General features: G+C 42.2%; 1 protein-coding gene across 2 annotated transcripts in view; it reads left to right on the top strand.

Annotated features, from left to right (window-relative positions):
• The first annotated feature begins 2,318 nt into the window (after positions 1-2,318).
• The window catches only part of MUC13 (mucin 13, cell surface associated), a 33,316-nt gene continuing 17,246 nt past the window's right edge, over positions 2,319-18,388 (top strand). For both annotated transcript variants that reach the window (XM_045851416.1, XM_045851415.1), the window contains exons 1-4: positions 2,319-2,467; positions 7,197-7,967; positions 11,772-11,885; positions 13,561-13,667. In XM_045851416.1, the coding sequence (XP_045707372.1) occupies positions 2,416-2,467; positions 7,197-7,967; positions 11,772-11,885; positions 13,561-13,667 (1,044 nt within the window). In that variant the 5' untranslated portion in view covers positions 2,319-2,415. The remainder of the gene's footprint in view (positions 2,468-7,196; positions 7,968-11,771; positions 11,886-13,560; positions 13,668-18,388) is intronic.

Genomic DNA, 18,388 nt, shown 5'->3' with positions numbered 1-18,388 from the left:
TTATAACCAAAGTGAGAGTATGTAGAGTACATACCTACCCTTTGGGATGCTTAATATTAAAAGACTGATAGTAACAAAGTGTTGACAAGGGTGAGTAGCAGCTGAAGCTCATATGTCGCTGATGGGAATATAAAATGGTACAACTATGAAAAACACTTTCATGATTTTTTAAAAGTTAAATATATTCCTACAATATGATGAAGCCATTTCATTCCTGAGTATTTACCCAAGAGAAATGAAAGCATATACCCACACAAGGGCATGTACATAATTACTCATAACACCTTTTTTTTGTAATAGTTGAAAAACTGGAAACAAGTCAAATGTCCATCAACAGATGAATAGATAAACCATGATATATCCAGCATATCTATTATCACTATTCAGAAATAAGAAAAAAACTATTAATACATACAACATGAATGAATCTTAAAATAATTATGCCGAGTAAAAGGATCCAGATCAAAAAGTAAAAACCCCAAACCCAGTACATCTGTATGATTGCATTTACATAAAATTCTAGAAAATGCAAACTAACCTGTAGTGACAGAAACCAGATCAGCGGTCACCGCAGACCGGGGATGCGGGGAAGGATGGACACAAGAGAACGTTTGGGGATTATGAGAATGTTTGATATCTTGATTACAGCGATACTTTCATGGCTGTATGCCTATGTCAAGACTTTAAATAGTACTTGCATTTTACTATACATAAATTATATGTCAATAATATTGTAAAAGAAAGAAGAAAGGGAAGGAATGCAGGAACGCAGGAATGCAGGAAGGAAGGAAAGAAGGGAGGGAGGAAGGGCTGATACATACAGTAACGTGGAAGAATTTCAAAATGATTGTGCTGAGAAGGAGACGCCAAACATATAGTACACACTGTATGACTCCATTTTTATACAATTCTAGAAAAAGCTAACTACTCTCTAGTGACAAAAAGCAGATCAGTGGTTGCCTGGGTTTGGAGGAAAAGGGAGGAATAAATTGTGAAGGGGAGAGAGAAAACCTCAGGGTGTGATAGAAACATTCTGTATTTTGATTGTGATGGTGCATTCACTTGTATATACATCTATCAAAACTCATGGAATTTTACACTTTAAGTGGATTTATCTATTGATCAAATTATATCTACCTCAATAAAGTGACTTTTAAAAGAAAAAAAAGATTTTTAAAAGGCTTTTTTGTTTATCTTCTCATGCCAGGAATCATTCAAGTTAAGAAAACAGCACAAAACATGGGCCTGAGAGGTGTCTTTGCTTGGGAAAGATATGTAAATGGACCTTTTAGCTTGCTAAGCCAACCCCAAATCACATTGTTGAATGGAGACTTTTGAGACAACAAGAAAGTAACCTGCTATGTAATAATATGAAAAATTTTGTTTTCACTAAGGTCAAGGTTAAAGCTCTGGCTAATATTCACAAGGTGTTAATTGGCTATGTTCCTCAGGCTGGGGCTACACCCCCCGGGGAGTTGGGGTCCTGGGTTTTAAAGAGGGAGGACTGGATTAAGAAGATCCTCATCCAATGGATAAGCTGGTTCCTGAAATGGGGTGAGAGGTCAGGGGCTGAAGAGCAGCAGGTAAGTAGAGAAACCGGGAGGCGGCTCCATGAGCAGTGAACAACCAGGAATGAAGAGATGGAGTCATCTGTTCTCAATTTTTCCCTTTTCTACACTGTATTTCCCTCTTCTTGACCTCTCACCCACAAGCCTGCAGTAAACTTAGGTTAAATATCACAAAAATTGATATTAACTGTGTTTGAGGATATTAATGGAGGTGGGGGGAGGGTGCGGCAAGGCTGGGAGGCTGTGGCCAGGTAGTGTGATCTGTGAATCTGTGGACAGCACCAAAGCTTGGAGACCAAGTTGCTGGATGTGACTGTCAGGCCCAGAGCAGTGATCCACAGTGAAAGGGGACAAGAGCTAACAACAAACAGGGGAAACATGTAAGCACTCCTCAGGGATTCTTGGAGCCACGGGGGGTTGGGGGGGAGAAAATGGATTTCCTGGATCAGTGGGGTGGGGTGTGGGGGGGTGACTGAATCACAGATGATAGCCCTGTGTTAAGGAAATCCTGACCTCCTAAAAGGGGGTAGGTTGAGGACGTTTGGGCTATAAAGAGATTAACTGCCATTACCTGCCACCACCACCCCACCTCTCAAGGATGTTTGAGCTCTCCTGAGTTATTTTGGACTATGAGTCAGAAAGAGTTCAGAAGGCCAGGTTTATCTCTTCTATCTGAAAAACTCAACTGAGACCTAGAGTATATGACCAACGTTAAGGAGTAATTGCCTTTGGCTGATCTGACGTCAGTTAATGACTGGACTTTGTACCTGAAAGAGAGTTAAAACTAAAGATAGTTGGGGTGGGGGGAACCATTTCCTCCTTGGATTACCTAGCAAGAAGATTGAAAATGCAAGCCTTTGTTCACCTCACTCTTTTCACCCTCCTTTTTGTAATTTCAGGTAAGGAATATTTAAAAACTTTATATTCTTTTAATCATGTTTGTTGTCTTTGAGGTGGAATCAACAGGCTTTAGCTGCTAATTCCCACAGCCCAACAGATGGGCTATATTGTGGATGAAATTTCCTCTCCAACTTCGCTCAAAGACACAAGGCATTTCAGTCTGTGATGAAGGTAGATAGAACAGTAGTAAGGAGGCCTCTGGACTAAGAGTTGGGGTTCAGCAAACCAGAGATTTGTCCTTAAGAGTTCCTGAGACCAGAGAAGCATGACTTGGTAGGTTCCAAGGGCCCTGTGCCCTGCTCTTTGACCTGCACATGTCATTTGGACCCTTAGGCACTATAGGGACCTGGTTTAATCTCTGCTTCTGCCATCAGAGTCTTGTGCCCCCTTATATGTGGGAATTAAAGGTTTACCCCCAGGTAAACCTCTTAACCCCTCTGACTATTGGTTCAGTCTTCTATTAAATGTGTCTCTCACATCTATGTCCCAGGTCCTACCAGGCACAGGATAAGCCCTTGATAAATGTGAATAGTAGGAATAGGAGTAGCAGCAGTCAAAATGACTGGCTGGTAGACTATTTTCTTTTTTAAAGTATTTTTTAATTATATTTTATGGATTGTGCTATTACAGTCATCCCAATTTTCCCCCTTTGTTTCCCTCCGCCCATCTGCCCCCGACCCTCTGCTCACTCAGGCAATCCCACACCATTGTCCATGTCCATGGGTCATGCATATGTGTTCTTTGGCTATGCTATTTCCAATACTGTACATTTTTTCTTTTTCTTAAAGATTTTATTTTATTATTATTAGAGAGAGGGTAAGGGAGAGAGAAAGAGAGGGAGAGAAACACAGATCAATATGTGATAGATACATTTATGAATTGGTTGCCTCTCTTACACCCCCAGTGGGGACCTGGCCCATGATCCAGGCATGTGCCCTGACCAGGAATTGAACCGGTGACCTTTTGGTTTGCATGCCTGTGCTCAGTCCACTGAGCCACACCAGCCAGGGCTCTATGCTGTACTTTACATTCCTATAACTATTATGCAATTACCAACTGTACTTCTTAATTCCCTCACCTTTTTTGCCCATCCCAACAACCCCCTCATACCTGGCAACCATCAAAATGTTCTCTGTATGTATGATTCTGTTTCTGTTCTGCTTGTTTGTTACTTGTTTTTTAGATTCAATTTTTAATAGCTGTATTTGTTGTAATTTTTTAAAATATATTTTATTTATTTATTTTTAGGGAGAGGGGAAAGGGGGAAGAGAGAGAAGGAGAGAAACATCAATGTGTGGTTGCTTATCACATGCCCCCTACCGGGGACCTGGCCTGCAACCCAGGCATGTATCCTGAGTGGGAACTGAACCAGTGACCCTTTGGTTTGTAGGCCCATGTTTAGTCCACTGAGCTATACCAGCCAGGGCTATTTGTTGTCATTTTACTCTTCATATCTTTTATATTCTTCTTCTTTTTAAAGAAGATCCTTTAACATTTCATATAATACTGGTTTGGTGGTGATGAATTCTTTTAGCTTTTTCTTGTATGGGAAGCTGTTTATCTGTCCTTTAATTCTAAATGATAGCTTTTCTGGGTAGCATAATCTTGGTTGTAGGTAAGCTTTTCATCACTTTGAATATTTCTTGCCAATCCCTTCTAGCCTGAAAAGTTTGGGTTTTTTTTTGAGAAGTCAGCTGACAGTAAGCTGGGGGCTCTTTTTAGGTAACTGACTGCTTTTTTCTTGCTGCTTTTAAGAATCTCTCTTTATCTTTAACCTTTGGCATTGTAATTATGATGTGTCTTGGGGTGGACCTCTTTGAGTTTATCTTGTTTGGGACTCTGTGCTTCCTGGACTTGTATGTCTATTTCCTTCTCCAAGTTAGGGATGTTTTCTCTCATTATTTTTTAAAATAGGTTTCCAATTTCCTGCTCTCTTTTCCTTTCTCGCACCCCTATGATGCGAATGTTGGTATGCTCAAAGTTTTCCCAGAGACTCCTTACACTAGCTTCATTTTTTGGATTCATTTTTCTTCTTGGCATTCTGTTTGGTTATTTTTTGCTTCCTTATATTCCAAATCACTGAATTTATTATCAGTTTTATCTACTCTACTGTTGATTCCCTGTAAATTGTTTTTTATTTTAATTAGTGTATCCTTCATTTATGACTGGTTCTTTTTTATGGATTCTATGCCGTTTTTTATGCTGTTCAAGTTCTAAGTTCACTGAGCATCCTTATAACTGTTTTATATTTTTATAGTGTTTTAAGCTCTACATCTAGCAGATTGCTTGTCTCCATTTTGTTTAGTTCTTTCCCGGGAGTTTTCTTCTGTTCTTTCATTTGGGCCATGTTTTTTTGTCTCCTAGTTTTGGCAGGCTCCCTGTGTTTGTTTCTGTGTATTAGGTAGAGCTGCTACATCTCCCAGGCTTGGTAGTGTTTCCTAATGTAGCAGGTGTCCTGTACAGTCCAGTGGCACAGCCTCCTCTATTACCCAAGTTGGGTGTTCAAGGTGTGCCCACTGTGTGGGCTGAGTACACCCTCCTGTTGTAGTTGAGCCTTCAGTGCTCTTGACACATCCATGGTCAGCCACCATCTGTGTTCAGTCGGTGGTCACACAGCATAAGCTACAAAATGACCCAAAGATTGGTGCTACTTTTGCTGGGCTTGGAGGTGCCCAGGCAAGACCTAACTGTGACCAAGGCTGGCTGCTGCTAGTGGCAGACCTAGGGCCACTTAGGAAGAGGTACAGGGCTCACTGAAGCCAGATGCTGCTTGTTTGAGATAATTTAAGGAAATCTGAAATGTAGGCCAAGACAAGCCATTCATATGGAAAAGCCACTGGAAAAGCCATTGGTTGGGTGTGCCTGAATGTTGGTTGGGACCGGGTCTCAGGGAATCCCCAGGGTGGGGCAAACAGTGTGAGCCAGGTTGACAAGTGTCAGATATGGTGCCTGCCTGCTGGCTCTGTAGCTCTGCAGGAGGAGGGCTCAGAAAAGGAATAATGGCCTCTGCCAATACTTTTGTCTGGTAGAAAGCTGTCCCCTATCTCTTGTCCTGGTTCCAGACAATGCAGCTTCTCCCCATATGTCTCTGGTGCCTTTCAAGCTGCTGCCTTCAGGCTAGAGCTGAGAGGGAGTGAGTCTGAGTAAGTCTGTGCTTGGGCCCTTTAAAAGGAACTACCAGGGATTCCAGCAGTTTCTGTCTTCCACAGCCTCCATCCCAGCTGGTTTCTGCAACCAGAAGTTATGGAGACTTATCTTCCTGGCTCTGAAACCCTGGGCCAGGGGGCCTCATGTGGGGCTGAGACCCCTTGCTCCTGAGGTATCCCTCCCAGTTTTTATCTCCCACATTTTTATCTATGGCAGTGGAACCAGTTCATACACGTCTCTGCCCCTCCTACCAGTCTCAGTGTATTTTGTTCTTTATTTCTATAATTTCTAACGGTTCTGAATGATGGTTGTTCTATAGTTTAGTTGTAATTTTATGTGGCTATGAGAGAAGGTAAGCTGTGTTTATGTATGCTGCCATCTTGATCAGAAATCTGGACTCTTTTCTGCCCCCAGAAGAGCAATTACTTATCTCTTGGGAATGACTGTTTAAGCCAGTCCCTGTTCAGGTGGAGAGCCAGGGACTCAGACCTGGGGGGGATCCTCATTACTTTTCCATATTCATAGAAATTGTTTTCTCACTTTTCTTAATAATTTTTTAACTGATTGTCCACGTCTGAGTTCTTAATGACAATAAGGGTTCTAGGCATTTACTGACCCATATGTCCAAGGAATCTTAACAGTTAAAAAAAGGCAACTTAGATGATCACCATAGCCCTTAGGGCAAAGACCATCTCCATTCTACTCTAAAAAGTTCACGTGTCTAAAATTATTAATGGGTAAATGTTACTAGAAAAATATTTTTGGAACAAGTTTAATACACACTTAATAAGTTTTTTTTAATTTCATAATTCTTTAAACACATTCTTTCCCTTCTCTCCCTCATATCTATCAACAGCTAAAATTCCATGTAATGGAAAATTCTGGCAATTGCCTTGAACTGTTAAAAGACAAAGGATTTCACTTCCAGGCTATAACAGCGCCACCTGGTGACACTTTTAATTGTCCTCACTGAGGGCTACTCTGAGGAATATGAAACCCAGATTGACAGTTCTGCGACTACAGGCATAAATATTACTTCTTGGTGCTCATGAACTCTTTGTCATATTTTTAGTAACATTTCCCTGTTTTGCCTAGTTAATTTTTAATTTGATCTATTGTGTGGTTTTTTGGTGTGTGTTTTTGGAAGTCACGTATTTTGGGTTTTAATGTGGCCAACTACACAGTAAGTTCTCATCTAACATTGTAGATAGATTCTACAACTTAAAGCAAAGTGATGTATAATGAAACCAGTTATACCATAGGTAAATTAATACAAACAATAGTTAAGTTCCTACAATATCGCACCAAAGTTATAGCAAAAAGATGTTGAATGAGAACAACATTATTTGAGGATATATTGCATTTATTTTTCAGAAAAGAATTAATTGGGTGTCAATTACAGCTGACACTTGAACAACACAGGTTTCATTTTTTAAATCCTAGTATAAATGAACTCACGCAGTTCAGACCTGCATTTTTCAAGGGTCAACTCTTGTATTAAATAACAATTGCCATTATATATTTAACGTTCAGTCTTCTGAAACTTGGTATCTTTGTTCCTCATGCCTATTGCCACTTCAGCCACAGCTGCTACAAGTTCTACCCCCACTGCGATTACTGGCAACACCGGAACTGCTCCTGCCCTCCCCACCACTCCCGCACCTGCCAACAGCGCGACGACGTCCGCATCCGCAGGCCCCACCACTCCCGCGGGTGCCAACAGCGCGACGACGTCCGCGTCCGCCGGCCCCACCACTCCCGCACCTGCCAACAGCGCGACGACGTCCGCGTCCGCCGGCCCCACCACTCCCGCACCTGCCAACAGCGCGACGACTACGTCCGCGTCCGCCGGCCCCACCACTCCCGCACCTGCCAACAGCGCGACCACGTCCGCATCCGCCGGCCCCACCACTCCCGCACCTGCCAACAGCGCGACGACTACGTCCGCGTCCGCCGGCCCCACCACTCCCGCACCTGCCAACAGCGCGACCACGTCCGCGTCCGCCGGCCCCACCACTCCCGCACCTGCCAACAGCGCGACCACGTCCGCGTCCGCCGGCCCCACCACTCCCGCACCTGCCAACAGCGCGACCACGTCCGCATCCGCCGGCCCCACCACTCCCGCGGGTGCCAACAGCGCGACCACGTCCGCGTCCGCCGGCCCCACCACTCCCGCACCTGCCAACAGCGCGACCACGTCCGCATCCGCTGGCCCCACCACTCCCGCGGGTGCCAACAGCGCGACCACGTCCGCGTCCGCTGGCCCCACCACTCCCACAGGTGTCAACAACGTGACGTCCACAGGTGCCAACAACACAGTGCCCACGCCTGCCACCCCGACAGCTCCCGCAGGTACCAACAACACAACTCCCGCACCAGTTACCCCGACGGCTCCTACAACATTCATAAAAGATAATTCCCTAGGGACTGTCCCTTCAGTGACTTCCAGCAATGTCACTTCGCTAAAAACTAGCAACCCAAACCCTGATACCGCAAGTAAGAGTGGCTCCCGTACAAACACCTCACTGAGGAGTCAGGTTTGTGGAGGGCGGTAGGCAAATACGCTCTGCTGGAACAGGAAAGAGCTTGAAGAGACACAAGGTGTCCTGGGATATAAACCCTTGAAATTAAAAAATCTGAGTAAAAAAGGCTAGCAGTGTTGTCAGAGACCCTAAAAAATTACCCACAGTTCCATTCTGTTCTCCTTTCTTTACTAACCATCCTACCTCAAGCTACTTGCTCGACATAAAATATTTTTATGAACCTGGACTTTATAAAAACTATTTCTGTAGTTGCCCTCTCCCTGGGAGGTTTTTGGAAATAGTTTCAGTTTCTCAGTGAAGGTGAGGCCCAAATAAGCACCAACTCTTCAGCCCCACTGGTCTAGCTCCTTTACCTAAAGAAAGAGTCAATTCTACCCTGCCTCCTTATCAGATATTATCAAGAAATAGAACAAGTTATGATGGTGGCTGATCATTCTAATTGGGAGTTTGAGCCAATTTGTGGAGTTTGAGCCTGAGGGATAAAAAGCCAAACAGCAGTGCTCAAACAGTCCTGGACGTGACCAGGGTCATTGTCCAAAGGACAGATGTTCTGGGGACACCAGCAGTTGACCTCGAGCCAAAGTTGTTGAAACAGAAACCACTTGACTCATTTCCCAAAGCATGGTCTAGAATAGGGGTCAGCAAACTTTACTGATAAAGGCAAGCTAGTGCACACTTTAGGTTTTGTGGGCCACCACAGGGTCTCTCTTGTGACTGCTCCACCCTGTGATTTTGCCATAAAAGCCGTTATAGTCAATATGTAAATGAATGAGCCTGGTTGTGTCAACAATAAAACTTAATTTATAGACAAACAAACAAACAGAAGATTGGCCAGATCTGGCTCATAAGTTGTAGTTTGCCAACCCCTAGCTAAAAGAATCCTCAGACTGAGGCTTGAAGGATCCGGATAAACCCTGCTGTTCTCACAAAGAGAAACAGAGGCCCAGCAAGAGCCGCAACTTCCCAAGGTCAAAGAGCAAGTCCCACACTTAGATCTTGTCTTTTCCAGTGTCCTGAGATAGATCTAAAAAATGGGTGACTAGGCAAATGGATCCAGAACCTGTATCTAAGACCTTGTTTACAGTCTTTCATGTTTGGAGGGGCCACTCTGAAGGCTAGGTCAAGTGGGACACAGCTAGCTACACAGTCAGCTTCCCTGGAGTCAGGGAAGGGAGCTCTTCTAAGCCATTTCTGCTTCCCCAGACTTTCACTGTGCTCTGGCCCCATCACTAACTGTGGGGAGTGGGGCAAACCACTTTTCTCTGGGCTTCAACTTACTCCTCTGTACTAAGGTGTGACTAAAATAAGTAGCCACCAAAACCTTCCAGACATAACGTACAGTGACTTCATTCCTGGTCCACCAGGCAAGCCATGCCTCTCCTTTATTGCCAGAGAGAAGTCATCCCAGCAGTGACTTGTCTGCTGGGTCCAAAATGGAGCTTCACTCCGTTTCTTGCCTCAGTTTCCCAAATCATCCTTGCAATGTGATTGAGGCTTTTTAAAAAAGCCATTTATTTCACATAGAATATTGGCTTACATCTTGTCAGAGGGTAAGCCTTACTGTTGTTCATGAGATACTACTGCACTATGCCTCCTTTTGTCCCATGCAGCATTTTTTAAAACTCTTTTTTAAAAGGAATTTTAAAAATAGATTTCATTTTTTAGAGCAGGCCTAGATTCACAGCAAAATTGAGAGGAAGGTATGGAGATTTCCCATATGTCCCAAATACTGCATATGCACAACCTCCCTCATTGTCAACATCCCAGCCACAGCAGCGTGTTTGTTACAAGCGATGGGCCTACACTGACGTGCCATCCTCACCCAAAGTCCGAAGTTTACGTGAGGGTTCCCTGGTGGGGTTGGTGCATACTATGAGTTTTGAAAAATGCATATACCATCTTTATAGTATCACATAGATTATTTTCACTGCCCTAAAAGTATTCTGTGCTCCAACACTTCATTCTTTTCTCCCTCCAACCCCTGGCGACCACTGATATTTTAACTACCTATAGTTGTGCCTTTTCCAGAATATCATGTAGTTGGAATCACACAGTCTGCAGCTTTTCAGGTTGACTTCTTTCACTTGGTAATATGCATTTAAGTTTCCTTCATGTCCTTTCATGGTTTGATTATAATTTAGTGCTAAAAAGTTCATTTCCTTTTTTTTTCTCTGAATAATAGTCCACAATTTGGATGTACCACAGTTTGTTTATCCATTCACCTACTGAAGGACATTTTAGTTGTTTCCAAGTTTTTGGCATTTATGCATAAAGCCTCTGCAAGTAGCAGCGTGTAGGTTTTTGAGGGGACATATGTTTTTAACTCCTTTGGGTAAATAGCAAGGATCACACTCTAGATCATATGGTAAGAATCGGTTTAGTTTTGTAAGAAATCCCCAAACTGCCTTCCAAGTGGCTGTACCATTTTGCATTCCCACCAGCAATGCTGTTCCACATTCTCATCAGCACTATTTACTTTTATATTTTAAATAAAAATAAATTAGGCCCATTGTTATGGAAAAAGAAGCTTAAACAAGGTAAAAATAGATGTGGTAAAAATAGGTGCAGTAAAAACCAAACCTCCCTCCCATCCTCGACCCCTAGGGCCCAGATTTCCAGTTTCCTTCCCCATGGCCAGTTTCTTGCTTCTCCCTCCTTAGGTAATCTGCACAAATATAAACATATGTATTTGTGTTTTTGTATATTTCCCTTTCTTAATCACAAAAAGAGCATGTACCTGATATGTAGATTTTTTTTAAAAATCTAGTTCTACCTATAGATTCATAAGCATTCAGACATCTCTGAAGGTTGCCAGACAATTTATTCAGAAATCAAGGCTCAGAGTCATTTCATTTGAAAGAGATGAAGAACATGGCCAGCCAGGATCACCATTTGGCTACCAACCTTTTTTGCTTGAGCCCCATCTGATCTCTGAAGCTAGAAAAGATGCTGCACCCATCCTGGTCTGTGAGAACCAGCCAGTGGTGTAAAAACAATTACAATGTTATTCTTGCCACTTGTTCAAGTAGTCCACTCAGAAAGGGAGTGTCATTTCATCGATTACTCTTAGAATTTTCAGTGACTTAATCCACATTCTGCCCTTAACATCCGTTTTCTTTCATTACGGATCTTTATACCATGCATGCTAACATGGTATAACAGCATATAACATCCAGTCTCTTTTGGGATCCTCCTGCATATTCCTCCCTATGAGACAGGTATATATACCTTTCTTAAAAATATGATGCTTTCTATAAAATAGTTGTGAGAAGCCCTATCTAATGTTAAAAGATCAGACATCAAGGTTCTAGGAAGGTCCTTGAGGCCCAAACACTCCTGACTCCTTGGATTAGAAGACTACTCTGAACACACCCTTCCCCACCAACCTCTGACCTTTATTGTAGACAGCACTTGTTCCTGAATTTCAGCAACAAACTCCCTAGATACATTAGAAAATGTGTACTTATTTCTAGCTTTTCTAAGGGTTTGCCCTGAAATAATACAGCCAAGGAATAGAAAGTGCCCAGGAGGTGGACATGAGAATGGAAAAGCATGTTTCTGGGTGTTATTTGCTGACCTGTGTATTTTTTCATCTCTTTTTGCTCCATCTCAGATCTTTGCCAAGTTGAGTCCTGTGCCGGTGGCTCTTACTGTGTTAATCTGAATAGTACACATGTGTGCCTGTGTATAGATGGGTTTTACTATAATTCTTCCATCTGCAAAAAAGGTGAGTTACAAAGGAAGAACCCTGCAGAGCTGCATCTCATACCTAAAGTGGAATAGAAAACTTAAACTAATGTCCAAAAGAGCTGATGGAATACTAGAGAGGGGAAAATTTGAAGGCAGCAAAGGCCTGCAACGTAGAACAATAGCTCCTGCCTTTGTCTCAGTGGAACCAAGTGTGAGCGGAAATGAACCGTCAGGTGTGTGGGCTAGACCTGAAGTTCTCTTCCCTTCACCTGTCAAGGGAATGGTGTTGTGCGAACAAAATGAGAATGACGGGCCCTGAAAAAGTATCCAAAGACTGCACAAAGCAGTGCTGTTACCTGGGGGCACTGATACACCTTGAGACCACATGGTCCCACAAGCCTGTGAGCCTGGTATTCTGGGTTTGGTCAGTTCTCTGTCATAGGATTTGCTTGCTCCTGACAGCAAACCCCATTTTTAGAACCGTAAGAGCCTGTCAGGTCTAGAGATGGACTTCAGGTACTGATCACCATAACCTTGACATAACACTTTTTTCGTTAGATCAGCTATGTGCTATGAAGGTCCAAGGCTGTTTCTTGTATAATAAATTTTTGTATGTTTTGTGAATGAGAACTATCCCCCTTGCTAGAGCAAATCAATTGCACAGAAAACAAACTGATTGGCCACAGGGGTTAGAGGTGTTTCAAAAGCCAGAAGGATGTTCTTACTTTTGTTACTAATAATCTCATTTCTGGGGATCTTCTCAAAGTAAATGACCCCAAATATAGAAAGTCTTGGGCATGGAGATGTTCATTGTGACCTTTTTTGCCCCCTTTTAAATAATTAAAAATGCCAAAAACAAAAAATGACTACATCAATGAAGGGAACATATATTTCAGAGGATATTATGCAGTTTTAAAAAATAATGGTTATAAAGACCAAGTAATGATTTGGAAAAATGATTGTTATTTAATAATTAGTAAAGAAGATTTATGATATAAACTTGGAAGTATAATGATATAAACCATGCACAGGGAAAAAAGGAGTTGGGAGAAATATAGGTTTCCCTATCTACCTGAAAGTAGGTCATCCTAATGAAATCTTTTGTAAACTTAAGTGGTATAAAATGAAGAAGCAATTGCTTTGGGGCACATCTTGCTAACGGATGCACAAAATAAGTTGAAATAAAGCACAGTTGCTCACAGACACAGCCCAAAGCTGTGGCGGCTGGATGCCAGGATGCTGAGTGCTGGAGCGGGCAGGTGCTCCTGCTGCTCAGGGTGTGCTCAGGGCAGAGGGTGTGCACTGCCTCTGGGACAGCTCACTGCAAAACAAATGCTGAATGCTATTCTCAATTTTCACCTTTTTTCATACAAGCAAGAATTCTCTTAAGATTCCTGTTGGTTGGTGAAAACAAGTCCTACTATAGGTCTTTCATAAAAGCTCAGAGGCATAAAGTGAACTTTTTGAAAAGTGGGGGATACCTCATACCAAAGTGTTAGGTATGGTGGGATTTGGGGTAACATTTATCATATATCATCTATTATATACATTGCTTATGATATATAGCATATATCATATATTATCATTTATCATCTAGGCTTCCTGCAGTATCATCATATAATGCTTAGAATTGTTTAAAAGTATGGTTTAAATAAAATGAAAATGATCCTCTTTACATTAAACATTACAGAAAGATTCTGCTTGAATTTTAGGAAAGGTATTCCCTGGAATAATTCAAGTAAAAACACCAGACACAAATAACCTGGATAATCAAAAGTCCATAAACTATGAAAAGTTACATAAAGAAGTTATCAAATTTGTAAGTATTTTCCAACCTTCCTTCCTGTATAAGTGTTCTTCATTCTAACACTGAGTTACAGAGCATAAAGCTGATATTCTGGTGGCTCACACTGGTACAGCTGTTCCATTGTCCAAACGGTGAGATTTACTCTTACTGGTTGGTAAACAGCAGCTGTCCTGAGCCCCTTGGGTACCCTTGGGCCTCCCCATGACCCTGCACCTCCCTAAGTAATGTCTGGTTCAGCAGAGTGCCATGCCAGACTTGTTACATAAGCTATTAGAATATTTTTAATGGACAGTTAAATATAATGATTTTTTAAAAGATTGTATTTATTTTTAGAGAGAGGGGAAGGGAGGGAGAAGGAGGGGGCATGAAACATCAACGTGTGGTTGCCTCTCGCACACCCCATACTGGGGACAAGGCCTGCAACCCAGCCATGTGCCCTGACTGGGAATCGAACCAGCAACGCTTTGGTTTGCAGGCCAGCACTCAATCCACTGAGCCACAACAGCCAGGCATTAATGATGTTTTTAAATGAATGATTTCCACAGAATTGGAAAGTTTTAAAGATGTTCCATTTTTTCTTTTTACATTCCGATTTGCACACATTTCTACACTAGTGTGACTTTTTTAATGTCTGAAAGAGCAACTCCATCTGAATTAACATCTGTTCCTTTTTTTCCTGTTGTCAAAGATGTCAAACTGTGCAAAAGCTTCTTTTCATTTTGGTTAGTTCGAGCGGCTGCGTCAACAGGAGATTGCCATTCTAGAACCACAGCTGGTGGCCCTGGAAGGGCTTGCGGAGGGCATCCAGCCAGTGTTTCTCAAAGCTTCATAAGACTTCAGAAACTAAGGTCTTATTTGATGACAATGTCTTTCAATTCGGAACTACATCATCACAAAAGAGTTTCATTATTAGAAATGATAAAATATAAAAAATGATTGTCTAAACAATTTTGCACATTGTACAGAGAAAACCAGTGCTCATGACAGAACAGCCACTGCCCACCTCTGCGGGGAAGGACCCCCAGCTGCTGGGGCCCAGAGCTCGAGGGGCCCCTTAGTCGTACCTCCTGTGCACGATAGGCCAGCTATCCGTGACCTCTCCTCTCATCATGGGTACATTCCTATTTGCCTGCTTGGATGAGAGTTGGTACATTTGAAGAAGGCAACATCAATATGTTCCTATTTCCAGGGAGCCCCTTGATTTTCTCATGTGATATTACTGGGCAATGGCCACTGTGGCCACTACACTTCCCAAACTTGCTTTGGGTATGAGTGTCCAAAGGGTCCTTCCAGCTCCAGGCCTATGCCCTGGTCTTCAGAGACCAGTTTAGAGACTTGATCTCAGTCAAGTCTTTATGGTTCCCAGGGCACCAGGGAGGGGATAGAGCATTCTTTTAATTTCCAAGGGGCTGTTAATCCAAAACAGGTATGCCAGAACTCCCTTGCAGCTTCTAGAGATAGGAAAATAGGAAAAATTGATTTTCTTCAGGGTCCTCTCAGCAGACCTTGTAGCTGGGGCAGCCCCAGCTCAGACCCTGAGAAGTTTCCCAGGGTGTATTTTCTACCCAGCGAGCTCCAAATGGATAGTCCCTGATTTGTAGTTCCGCTGTTGCATGCTGTGCCTGGCATTCTATGTGTGATATTATTAATTCTCAAAATAGTCCTGTGGAGGAGATAATACTATGGTGCCTATTTTGTGGATCAGGTGGTCACGGGTCAGAAAAGTTAAGTAACTGACTGAAGGTCACCTAGCTGATGAGGGATGACATTGCGATTTGAGCCCAGAGCTGCCTTCTCCTCACTTGCTGGCTCTGCTGTGCAGTGGAGGCCAGATAGGCCTGTCTGGATAGTGCCTACCTTCTTGTCCAACCATACAGCCCTTCACACCTAGAGGTGTGTATCCCAACATCCTCAAAGGGTGCCCTGGAAGAGAAAAAGAAAACACTTTTTCCTATGCCAAATACTAATAGCACAATCTCTTCTTTGGGATTAAGAAAATTAAATGGGCAATGGTTAGCAGAAGAGCTGAAGGGACCGAGGAGGTCATCGAGTTAACTTGTTTCTAAGTGGGTTTCCAATTCCCTGATGATTTACAGAAATACCAGCTATTCCCAATATTTAAAATAATTAAAAGGAATATAGACATATTCTGGATAAAGGCTGCCCAGACTAACTGGAACATAAAATTTATTTGAATTTGACTAGACTAAAAGAGAAATTATTTAACATATTTTTAAAGTATATTTTATTGATTATGCTATTACAGCTTTCCCAATTTTTCCTCCTTTATCCCCCTCTACCCTGCACCCCCAACCCTCCAGTATGCTCCCCACCTTAGTTCATGTCAATGGTTTGTACATATAAGTTTTTTTAATTCTCTGTTTCCTATACCACTTTTTATCTCTCCCCATCTATTTTACACCTACCAATTATACTTCTTATTTCTTGTACCTTTTCCCCACTACTTCTACTACTGCTCCCCCTTCCCACTAAAAACCCTCCATATGATCTCCATTTCTCTGATTCTACTCCTGTTCTAGTTGTTTGCTTAGTTTTTGTTTTTGTTGTTTTTCTTTTTGTTTAGGTTCATTTGTTGATAGTTGTGAGTTTGTTGTCATTTTACTGTTCATAGTTTTTTTTTTATTTTCTTTGATTTCTTAGATAAATCCCTTTAACATAACTTATTTCATATAATAAGGGCTTGGTGATGACGAACTCCTTTAACTTGACCTTATCTGGGAAGCACTTTATCTGCCCTTCCATTCTAAATGATAGCTTTGCTGGATAGAGTGATCTTGGATGCAGGTCCTTGCCTTTCATGACTTTGAATACTTCTTTCTAGCCCCTTCTTGTCTGTAAGATTTCTTTTGAGAAATCAGTTGATAGATAGTCTTACAGGAACTCCTCTGTAGATAATTCTCTCCTTTCCTCTTGCTGCTTTTAAGATTCTCTCTTTATCTTTAATCTTGGCTAATGTAATTATGAGGTGCCTTGGTGCATTTTTCCTTGGGTCCAGCTTCTTTGGTACTCTCTGGGTTTCGTGGACTTCCTGGACGTCTATTTCCTTCACTAGATTGGGAAAGTTTTCCTTCATTATTTGTTCAAATAAGTTTTCAATTTCTTACTGTTGTTCTCCTCCTTTTGGCACCCCTATAATTCAGACATTGGAACATGTAAAGTTGTCCTGGAGGTTCCTAAGCCTCTCTTCATTTTTCTGAATTCTTGTTTCTTCATTCTGTTCCAGTTGGATGATTATTTCTTCCTTTTGTTCCAAATTGTTGCTTTGAGTCCTGGTTTCCTTCCTGTCACTATTGGTTCCCTGAATATTTTTCTTTATTTCACTCTGAGTGTGTTTTATTTGCCCTTTCATTTTTCCACCAAGCTCAATCAGTTATGTGCGCATTTTGATTACCAGGGCTTTGAACTCTCGTTATCTGAGGTTGACTGTGTCCTCATCACTTAGCTCTCTTTCTGGAGTTTTGCTCTGTTCTCTCATTTGGGCCATATTTCTTTGTCTCAGCACACTTGTTAAGTTGTAAGAGGGCAGGACCTTTGGTATTCACCTAGACAGAGCAACCCTCCTTGCTGCACTGCAGCACTGCCTGTGCAGGGGAGGCAGAGAGGAAAAAATACAGCTTGACTGCTAGGCTCTAGCCCCACTTTCCAGTGAACCCTCATGTTAGACTGAGAGTTTCTCCCTCTTCAGCAACCCCCACCATCATCCACAGTCAGCTCTGAGTCTGTTTCCCATTCAGCCAGCCCTGCCTGTGCAGTCTGTCACCTCCCTGCAGGTTCTCTCCATCCACCTGTCTTACCAGTCTGGTTGGTCTCATTGACTGTTTCTTTAATTCCTCGGTTGTAGGAATTCCATGCAGTTTGATTTTCTGGCACTTCTTGTTGTTTACTGATTTTAGATTGGTTGTTATCCTCCTTCCGGTTGTGCAAGGAAGGGAAGGGTTTCTACCTACACCTCCATCTTGGTTGGAACTCTATTTAACACATTTTTAAATTATATTGATTGCCATAGTCTTTTAAAATGTGGGGTTCCCATGGGGAGAAAAGTTTTAAAAAGTCATGTATCATAAAAAGGTTGTATCAGCCTAGTTCAACCCTCATATAGTAAATATGGAGAATGGGACCCAAAAATGGGAAGACATGTCCAAGTTCACATGTTTTACATTTAACTTATTCAATATTCAGTCAACTAGTGTTGAACTTTTCATAGAGATTGCACTCTGCTGAGTGCTGTCAGGTAGAGGTGGAGGAGGCTGTGTCATAAGAAAGAGAAAGCAAACCCAATTCTTGACATCAATGAATGTATGTTCTTACTGGGACCCTCAGCCAACCTCTACTTTATCCTCAGCTTTATCTCTAGTTGCTGCTCTACAAGTATCTAGAGTTGTCTCTGTTCTTAGAACACAACTCAAGCCTGATTAGATCCACATTTCAGTTCACAAAGCCATCTCATTTTATGCATACTATAGCCCTACATGGTAGGAATTACTGCTGTCTCAAGTTTCCAATGAGAAAAGTAAAGGTTCGAAGAAGTTAAATTATGCAACTTATGGAAGACAGTTTCCTTGAACTTCCATGGTAGATCATATCGCTCTATGGCACTTACCTGACTCAATCACATAGTGTAATTACTATTGACCCAGGGCTGGACCAGCCCATCATTATAATTTCTAAGTCCCCTTGTGCAATTGCCTTGGAGGCAATTAAAGAAGTGTTCC

The sequence above is a fragment of the Phyllostomus hastatus genome, unplaced genomic scaffold, assembly GCF_019186645.2.
Source record: "Phyllostomus hastatus isolate PE091 unplaced genomic scaffold, TTU_PhHast_1.1 phas_contig_86, whole genome shotgun sequence".
NCBI classification, from domain to species: domain Eukaryota; kingdom Metazoa; phylum Chordata; class Mammalia; order Chiroptera; family Phyllostomidae; genus Phyllostomus; species Phyllostomus hastatus.
The sequence above is the reverse complement of the archived record's forward strand: the minus strand, read 5'-3'. Positions and strand labels throughout refer to the sequence as shown.